We start from the raw sequence: 10,596 nt of genomic DNA, 5'->3' as shown, positions 1-10,596 counted from the left end.
AATAAAATCGTCACTTCCTGATTAACTGCATAAAATCATCACTTCCTGATTAACTGAATAAAATCGTCACTTCCTGATTAACTGAATAAAATCATCACTTCCTGATTAACTGAATAAAATCGTCACTTCCTGATTAACTGAATAAAATCATCACTTCCTGATTAACTGCATAAAATCATCACTTCCTGATTAACTGAATAAAATCGTCACTTCCTGATTAACTGAATAAAATCGTCACTTCCTGATTAACTGCTTAAAATTGTCACTTCCTGATTAACTGAATAAAATCATCACTTCCAGATTAACTGCGTAAAATCATCACTTGCTGATTAACTGAATAAAATCGTCACTTCCTGATTAACTGCATAAAATCATCACTTCCTGATTAACCGAATGAAATCGTCACTTCCTGATTAACTGAATAAAATCGTCACTTCCTGAGTAACTGAATAAAATCGTCACTTCCTGATTAACCGAATAAAATCGTCACTTCCTGATTAACCGAATAAAATCGGCACTTTCTGATTAACCGAATAAAATCGTCACTTTCTGATTAACTGAATAAAATCATCACTTCCTGATTAACCGAATAAAATCATCACTTCCTGATTAACTGAATAAAATTGTCACTTCCTGATTAACCGAATGAAATCGTCACTTCCTGATTAACTGAATAAAATCGTCACTTCCTGAGTAACTGAATAAAATCGTCACTTCCTGATTAACCGAATAAAATCGTCACTTCCTGATTAACCGAATAAAATCGGCACTTTCTGATTAACCGAATAAAATCGTCACTTTCTGATTAACTGAATAAAATCATCACTTCCTGATTAACCGAATAAAATCATCACTTCCTGATTAACTGAATAAAATCATCACTTCCTGATTAACTGAATAAAATCATCACTTCCAGATTAACTGGCGCCAAATATCAACAGTAAAAAATTAATATGCTGCAGTAGAAGCTGCGTGAATCTTTTCTTTATTTAATAATTACTTGCGCCTCAGAAGACACTATGCTGACATGTAATGAACTCGTAAAGGCGTTTAAAGATGTGAGACATGGAGCACAGATGGGTTACAGTGTGCTCAGCCTGCTGGTTTGTCCATTCACACACATTTCTATCATTACATGATCTCTTATAACAAAATTACATGACTTTTTTTAATGCGCATACTGGAACTTGTGCGGTAAAAGTGTTTCCATCGCAGCTTATGCGCATCTTTTCCTATCAATCAAAAGTTTAATAAAATTTATGCACACCTTGGCGTTTCAACCATTTTTTATATGCATATCAAAAATGCACATAAAAATAGGTGGATGGAAGCACAGCTAATGACAGTCAAGATAATTCGAAGTTTCCGTTTGACCCCGTGTTACTAAATTCAGTGGTTGTTAATTGAGAATAACATCTATAGAGAATATATAGGTTATATATACAAGTTATAGAGAATAACTTGTAATGTTTAGACTGGCCAATCAGAATCAAATATTCCAGACAGCCTTGTAATATTGTTCAATAAATAATATCAGTAATGTGTTCAGCAGAGCCTTTATAATGTTGATGGATAACTTTGTCACCAGAGGAATGTCTCGAATTTTCTCCAGGGAAACCAGTTTGGTGGTCTTTTCATCTTGGTCCACGGCTTCAATAGTGTCAACATCCAGCTCCTGCTCGGCTATACAGTCATGAGCTTCCATCAGGGCCTGAGAAAGAAACATGCACATCAGCACTGGAGAGCGCAGTCAGCATTATTTAAGTCAGTACAAATCATCCAGAATATCCTAACAATCACATAGCAACCACAACCATGCTTTACCCACCCAGAACACCTGTGCAATTAATGAACAAGTAATGTGGTCCCTCAACAACACAGAAAGCACCTTAGCAACAACCAAGAAATACCCTTGCAACACCTATGCAAACACACATAATGCCATACAAAGTACACAGCAACATTTCGAACACATTAGCAACAGTATAGCAACACCCTAGAAACTTTGCATCTACTCCTATCCAAGCAAAAACATCTTCGTAACAAGCAATTAAAACCATAGAAACACTTATGCAAACAATCAGAATGCCTTACATCACATAGCAACATTAAGAACATCTTAGCAACAGCATAGCAACACTTTAGAGACTATTTATGTAAATCCAAGCAAAAACACTGTAGCAACAACAAACAAATACCCTAGCAACACCTTGGCAAACACTTATAATGCGTTACATTACATAGCAACATTAAGAACACCTTAGCAACAGCATAGCAACAACTTAGAAACCAAGAATCTACTCCCAAGCAAAAACACCTTAGCAACAACAAACAAATACCATAGCAACACCTATACAAACTACACATTAGCAACAGCATAGCAACACCCTAGAAACTATTTTTACAAGCAAAAACACCTTAGCAACAACAAAAAATGCCTTAGCAACACCTGTGCAAACACTCAGAATGCCATATAAAGTAAAAAGCAACAATCAGAACACCTTAGCAACATGTATCAACAAATACCCTCGCAACATTACACAGTAACATTTAGAACACCTAAAGCCCCCGGTCAGATCACATGATTTTTTGTTGTTGCTTACGAAAGTCACTATGTCAGATTATGTGATTTTGTCTTGATAAAATCTTGACTTGTCTTGGGTTACAAATGAGCGTTATTTCCCAAAACAGTCACAAGTGTTGCTATAACAATATTTCTTATCATAATTTCAATTTTTTTTATCTTATTTCAATCTCAGTAAACACTGATGCTTGCAGACAGCTAATAACTAGGTTATTTAAGGGCATTCCTTAAGACATTGATAGGATCAAACTTATGATTCCTTTTAATATTAAGATCTTTTCTTTGAAATCTAAATGTATACGCCTGAACTTGCCGTGAGTGAGACGGAGAAAATGAAAGTACATCAGCACTGAGGAAAAATCAGATGCTCAAGACATAATCCCTCAAGTGCTTAGTCCCTTTATTAATCCGGGGTCACCACAGCGGAATGAACCGCCAACTTATCCAGCACATGTTTTACGCAGCGGATGCCCTTTCAGCTGCAACCCATCTCTGGGAAACATCCATACACACTCATACACTACAGACAATTTAGCTTACCCGATTCACCTGTACAGCATGTTTTTATAATGTGGGGGAAACATGCAAACTCCACATAGAAACGCCAACTGACGAAGCCGAGGCTCGAACCAGCGACCTTCTTGCTGGAGGAGACAGCACTACCTAGTGCGCCACTGCGTCACCTATCTTTAAAATAATGACATATTAAAAAATGTGCAAATATATAACTGAGATTTGGGGTGATGCAGTGGCGCAGTGGGTAGCACGTTCGCCTCACAGCAAGAAGGTCGCTGGTTCAAGCCTCGGCTTAGGTGGCAATTCTGTGTGGAGTTTGCATGTTCTCCCTGCGTTTGCGTGGGTTTCCTCTGGGTGCTCCGGTTTCCCCCACAGTCCAAAGTAATGTGGTACAGGTGAATTGGGTAGGCTAAATTGTCCGTAGTGTGTGTGGATGTTTTCCAGAGATGGGTTGCGGCTGGAAGGGCATCCGCTGCGTAAAAACTTGCTGGATAAGTTGGCGGTTCATCTTGCTGTGGCGACCCCGGATTAAGGGACTAAGCCGACAAGAAAATGATTGAATGAATAACTAAGATTTGTGATACAATCACAGTGAAACATTCATTAAATCCTTATTTTCCTCAGAGCGAAACAAATCATCCACCTGTATAGTTGAGTAGTGCAGGGGCACAAACAAAAATGTAATTTGTATATTTTGTTGGACAAAATATCTTTTTGAAACAAATTTCGTTTGCTATAACTTTTATCCCAATTTTAATGCATCTTATGTTGGTCAGTTATCTATAAACAAGAATAATGAATGACATTTGAGGTGATGCGCTTTAAAACGAGTCCGCTATATGCACCAAAACACAAATTCCCATGAGATTGTGTTGGTTTGTTAAATAAAATAATAATCTAGCCTAAATAAAATGAAAGTGAAATATAGTTATAGTTTCAGAGAAGCCGATATTAAACAGTTTTAATTTATTAAACTAATAATGACAAATTTAAATAAGCGGAAAATGCTGCAACTATGTTGGAAGGATGAGAGAACTCAGAAACTCGTTGTTAGAAAAGAGATGTCTGCATGTTACCTGACCAGCGCATTAACAGCAGCACCCACGGATTTAAAAAATAAACTAAGAAATGATGTGCTCCTATTGCACTGTCGCTCATTAGGCTTGGGTGGTAATACAGTAAATGGTATACCGAGGAACCTAAAAATAACAGTGTCAGTTTTAATATCGTTATACTGTTATAAAAAACAATGCACTTAAATAGGAGTATTAAATATTATTTTTTTTATGGCTACAAATGCGAATGCGTGATTGTCATCAAGGGACAGTGTGGAGGAGAGAGAGAGAGAGAGAGAGAGAGAGAGAGAGAGAGAGAGGGAGAGAGAGGGAGAAGGAGAGAGAGAGGGTGAGGTGGCGAGTCGCGCATCAAGTGACCTGCAGATTGGCAGTATTTCCGGTTTCGACCGAACGAGAAGGGAGACGTGGTAAATACTAACTAGAGGTCTGCATTCCCACTGCTGTACCACCCAAGCCTATCGCCCATGTGACTGAACCCGTCGCGGAGAACAGAAAAGAAAATTAAACATGCTAGACTTTCTCCGATGTTGTTGTGAGGTGTCGCAGTTATGGTATTGGTTGTCGTGAACTAAGTCACATTACAAGAGAAGAAACGATTGACTCTTGTGTCACAACGCCCATTTTTTGTTAACGAATCCCCACAACACCCTACGCCATGGAAATCATGCCGAAATCATGACAAAGTCATGTGGTCTGCATTCCCGCTGCTGTACCGCGGTAGCCGACCAGATTTTTTGCAATGCAGGAATGAATTTTCGAATAAAGCGCGGAAGCGGTTGCTAAATCTGGTGTAATTTGAAAGGGAGCGGGTGCGCGGTCTAGCAATATCGCTCCCGAGCGAGCACGCGCGCATCCGCGTGGATGCTGTTTGTTTGGAAATCGTGCTGAAATCGTGACAAATTTGTATGATCTGACCAGGGCTTTAGCAACGTCTTAGAAACCACGCATCTACTCCCAACCAAGCAAAAACATGTTAGTAATAACCAAGAAATACCCTAGTAACACCTATGCAAATACACAGAATGCCATACAAAGTACACCGCAACATTTAGAACAATACCAAGGAAAATACTGTGGTACAATAAATGTTCATATGTTAAAGACGTAAAGCAGAACAATGTAATTGAATGCAGTGCTACTTGTACATTCTGAGACCCACTTTATATCATATATATATATATATATATATTTATATATCAGGAGTGAAGATCACTCATTTTAAAGACATCAGACCTTAAACGCCACACAACAGTTTACCAGAAGCGTTTGAAGTGGGTTACTGAAATGTAAAAGTTCTGCATATTGTGTGGAACCCAGTCTTCTTCACAGTGCACTTCTCAATGCCAGGCTGCCAAATACGACGCACAGCTTAACCCGAACATAAACCCAACGCGCCGTAATCTCTCCCCAGCACTGTCAGGCATTAAATCAGCTCTTACCTCCGCATGCATTCCCTCAGAATGAAGAAACACGGAGCCGTCCCGTGTGATATGAGCGCTGACAGAAAGCAGCGGGAGGTCTGGCGAAGGGGTGAAGCTCTTCGGCAGAGCTGTGATGCGGGAGGGGAATAATCTCCTGCCCTGTTCTGTGGCCGGTATCTATTTCTAAGACCGTTAATTGGATCTAACCTGCGCTGCGTACAAATAGACATACGGGGAACTTGTTTTCACGCTCTTGTTCGGTGTTCGATTTGGGTCTGAACATGTTAGCTAGACGGCAAACACAGAATGCTCCCTGTTAGGTTACAATCTGGTTATTTTTTGGGGAATCAAATGAGATGAAATACCTTCTGGGAAATGTTTCAACATCTAAAAATATTACAGTATTTTCTAGTTAATGCTGTAGTTTTTTAATCCTACTATAATAAAGTTCTTATATAGTCTATAAATGTGTACTTGCTAGGGTAACACAACAATATTAATATAAAACATTTACCCAATACTTTAGGTTTCTACAGTATTATACTACACTCACCGGCCACTTTATTAGGTACACCTTACTAGTTCTGGGTTGGACCCACTTTTGCCTTCAGAACTGCCTTAATCCTTCGTGGCATAGATTCAACAAGCTACTGGAAATATTCCTCAGAGATTTTGCTCCATATTGACATGATAGCAACTCCCGTTCCACCACATACCAAAGGTGCTCTATTGGATTGAGCTCTGGTGACTGTGGAGGCCATTTGAGTCCAGTGAACTCATTGTCATGTTCAAGAAACCAGTCTGAGATGATTCACGCTTTATGACATGGTGCGATATCCTGCTGGAAGTAGCCATCAGAAGATGAGTACACTGTGGTCATAAAGGGATGGACATGGTCAGCAACAATACTCAGGTAGGCTGTGGCGTTGACACAATGCTCAATTGGTATTAATGTTAATGTTGAAAATATCCTCCACACCATTACACCACCACCACCAGCCTAAACCATTGATACAAGGCAGGATGGATCCATGCTTTCATGTTGTTGATGCCAATTTCTGACCCGACCATCCGAATGTGGCAGCAGAAATGGAGACTCATCAGAGCAGGCAATGTTTCTCCAATCTTCTATTGTCCAGTTTTGGTGAGTCTGTGTGAATTGTAGCCTCAGTTTCCTGTTCTTAGCTGACAGGAGCGGCACCCGGTGTGGTCTTCTGCTGCTGTAGCCCATCCGCCTCAAGGTTGGATGTGTTGTGTGTTCAGAGATGCTCTTCTGCAGACCTCGGTTGTAGCGAGTGCTTATTTGAGTTACTGTTGCCTTAGCTGGAACCAGTCTAGCCATTCTCCTCTGGCATCAACAAGGCATTTGCGCCCACAGAACAGCTGCTCACTGGATATTTTCTCTTTTTAAGACCATCCTCTGTAAACCCTAGAGATGGTTGTGCGTGAAAATCCCTGTAGAAAAGCCGTTTCTGAAATACTCAGACAAGTCCGTCTGGCACCAACAACCATGCCACTTTCAAAGTCTCTTAAGGCCTGTTTCCACTGAGTGGTACGGTACGGTAAAGGCGTACCGAACCACTTTTTCGGCACCCTTTCGAAAGGGTCCCAAACACAAGAAAGGGTACCAAAAGGCAGAGCTAGACGTGCAGCTGAACGCTATTGGTTTACAAAGATACGTCATTCGCTTACGCAACAAGCCAGAATGAAAACAAAGGACCCGCCATGTTTTAAATACACAGCGAGAGATTACAGTGGAATTATATAAACATATAACAACTAGCCATGGTTGATCCGGGCTCAAACAAACCTTGTCATTGTGTTGATGAACAGCCACAAAACCCATGGAGTAGAGCAGAATCTACCCTGTGCCTCGTAGTTTTTTACGAGCCAGTCTAAAGAGCGAGCGGTTTCGCGTTCTTGCTTGCGCTCACTGCACGCCTATATCTGAAATAACAAACTTCTTGAGCTGATAATAATAATGTGCGCTTGATTATTGACGTGCTTTGGAAACCCAATCCTGTGAGAAGCTGACAAACGCGAGAATGACACATTCAGAAAGAAAAGAACAAACGCAAGAGTGGAGCGTGGAAAAAAAGGGGAAGCCAAGTAGCAGGTTATTTCTTCAGCCAACATGAACAAACTGCCTTGTAGGGCTGCTCAATTTTGGGAAAAATCATAATCACGATTATTTTGGTCATAATTATGCAGTAAAATGATACAGATGGATCGTGTGCCATTCCTCCATCATTTACCTGTAGATGTGGTGAAGTCAACAGGCCTGTTAGTTCAGTGGCTTCGGTGTGTTTGCTGGACTGTAGGACACTTTCCACCTGGAGAACCAGAACACCAGTCAAAGACATGAAGAACTCTGATCATCTGTGAACAACCTCAAACACCCAATACAGATGCAGATGATTACATTTGAGCTAAAAAGTTTAAAATAATTGGAACTTAAAGTTACGTGAACCGGAAATAGCTGAGACTTTTATTCATTCATTTTTTTTTCGGCTTAGTCCCTTTATTAATCCGGGGTCACCACCGCAGAATGAACCGCCAACTTATCCAGCATATGTTTTACACAGCGAATGCCCTTCCAGCTGCAACCCAACACCGGGAAATATAACTTTTATTATAGTATGCTAATTTTTTTCCAACTGAAAAGGAATATTGAGTAGGGGGCGGGGCTTTCTTTTGCACAGCGTAGCAAACTAACGGTTTGGAGAGGATATTAATATGCAGTTGTTATGGAAACACTCAGGCTGACGTCAACAGAAGCACCCCCACTCCTAAACACAGAGGCAGATGCTCAGACTTTGATTGAAGATTACCAAAACAGACTAGTTTGTTCAGTGGATTAATTTACATATATTAATAATTCGCCTTAATTATAATAATGTAAGAGAGCAAAATAAACACTGTAAACTTTGATTTCACGTAGACTTATAAATAGAGTGTTCAAACTTTTCCAAAGGACTGTTGATACTTGAAATACCTGCATAAATACTACGCACATGTATTTATTAAGAAGTTCTGTCTGGCAGTTAGCTCTTGGCAACACTCACATGGTCGCCTACTGAAGCCAAGCAGGGCTGAGCCTGGATGGGAGACCACATGGGAAAGAAAGGTTGCTGCCGGAAGTGATGTTAGTGAGACCAGCGGGGGGCCTGCAGTCTGTGTGGGTCCTAACGCCCCAGTATATTGATGGGGACTGTCAGTCAGATCAGGTCCTAACTCCCTGTGGTTGTTAAAAATCCCAAATCTCCCCACTGGTCTCTCTCTATCATGACCTCCTAACCATCCCCATATGATAATTAGCTTCATCCCTCTCTAAAACTGACCCTTTTAGGCTTTGATCCCTATTGTGACATTTTAAGTGACTGATACTTTAAATTCAAATGAGATTGTGCTCTTCAGAAGAGGGCGGAGCTACTTATGCCTTTGTGTCAGCATAGTGGCAGATTCAAAAACAAGACTAACCTCCTATGCTAATGAGGGAGAGATGGTCACTAGTGGGCGGGGCTTTCTCTCTCTGATGACACATACAAAGGAAGAATGTCAAAGTGTTTCTGCAGACTGCTTTTATGAAGTGTGATAATTAAAAACTAAAACTAAAACCATGAGAAGCTGGTTATATTCACACACTGCTGCCACACAACCGTGTTTAAACCCCTAATAAATGTGATTTTTGCATAATAGATGCCCTTTAATACAGTTCACCCAGGTCGTTCCCATGTCATACTACAAATTTCTGTCCTCCTTAACCACAGTAACAAGAATACACACATACACACACACACACTGGCTGTAATAATCCATTGGATCTCATTCTGGGCTGTAAGATCTGTTCTTAGTGCATCACACTTCAGTCTGTAAGCCAGTGGCGGATTACAGCAGTGACTTCATCATCGGCTGCAGATCAACCAATTACCACAACCTTATTAAGCTTTCGTCTGCTTCTGCTGAAGCGGAATGACTGCAGATAGCTCCAAAATAAAACACATTTGCACGTAAAAAAGAGATATATTGCATACAATTTCAGAATGCATTTTCTGAGAAATAATCAGTTCATCAGTATTCATTCTTTTATTTGCCTTTGCCTTAGTCCTTTATTTATCACACAGTGGAATGAACCACCAACTTATCCAGCATATGTTCTAAGCAGTAAATGCCCTTCCAGCTGCACCTCAGCACTAGGAAACACCCATACACACTCATTCACACACACTCTCACATACACTAAGGCCAATTTAGCTTATCCAGTTCACCTCGCGCATGTGTTTGGACTGTGGGGGAAACCAGAGCACCCTGAGGAAACCCACGCAAATACAGGGAGAACATGCAAACTCGACACAGAAATGCCAACTGACCCAGTCGGGACTCAAACCAGTGACAATCTTGCTTTAAAGCAACAGTGCTAACCACTGAGCCACTGTGTTGTCCCACCAAATTATTAAGGAATCGAATAAATAGTAACAACAATATAAAAAATAATAATTAAACTGTAATAATGCTGTTTTTTTACACAATGTTGGAACAAATATGGACAAACACGGCATTTGTTTCATTTTTCTAATTAAACTGAAATTACATTTTTAAGATCATGGTTGGTTTGTCCATATTTTGACCCCAAAATTGGGTTAAAACGATCCAGAATTTTAAAAGTTTTTTAAATAAATCAGGGTCTCATCCGTAATATATAATTAAAATAGGAGGAAATAAAATAAATAGTACCCTTTGTTATAGCCCCAAACTATGTCCTTATTCCAACCCAAGCTCATTTTGGAAACGTAGCCCCGCGGACGTTTCTGGAGACCGCGATTTACGTGGCCGGAGGTACGTAAAGGCCGCGTTTGGTTTTTTTTCCGAGCGAACGCTGCGGGGCGGTGTGGCACCACTCCGCCCCTCCTCTTCGCGCTCGCCGGCCGACGGCTCGCCTCCGAGTGGAGGGCTTTCCCGACGCAATCAGTTTGTTCGCCTAGCTTACGGCAGAGCGGAG

At 40.6% G+C, this 10,596-nt stretch overlaps 1 protein-coding gene across 17 annotated transcripts in view; it reads right to left on the bottom strand.

The window, feature by feature from the left end:
• pals1b (protein associated with LIN7 1, MAGUK p55 family member b) overlaps positions 1 to 10,596 on the bottom strand; it is a 77,713-nt gene that overhangs the window by 47,926 nt on the left and 19,191 nt on the right. For 8 of the 17 annotated variants that reach the window (XR_015517420.1, XR_015517423.1, XR_015517424.1 and 5 more), the window contains 2 exons: positions 7,853 to 7,930; positions 1,586 to 1,711 (listed from right to left, as the gene is read on the bottom strand). Coding sequence is in view for 4 of the 17 variants with exons in the window: in XM_087296294.1 (XP_087152420.1) it covers positions 1,586 to 1,711; positions 7,853 to 7,930 (204 nt within the window). In the remaining 13 variants the exon portion in view is untranslated. Of the gene's footprint in view, positions 1 to 1,585; positions 1,712 to 5,475; positions 5,911 to 7,852; positions 7,931 to 10,596 lie in introns of those variants that run through there. The other 9 variants (XR_015517428.1, XR_015517429.1, XR_015517430.1 and 6 more) reach the window with 2 other exon arrangements.

This window comes from Danio rerio, chromosome 20, assembly GCF_052040795.2.
Source record: "Danio rerio strain M-AB ecotype USA chromosome 20, GRCz13ab, whole genome shotgun sequence".
In the NCBI taxonomy this organism is placed as follows: Eukaryota; Metazoa; Chordata; class Actinopteri; order Cypriniformes; family Danionidae; genus Danio; species Danio rerio.
Note: the sequence above shows the minus strand (reverse complement) of the source record. Positions and strands in the feature narration are given on the sequence as shown.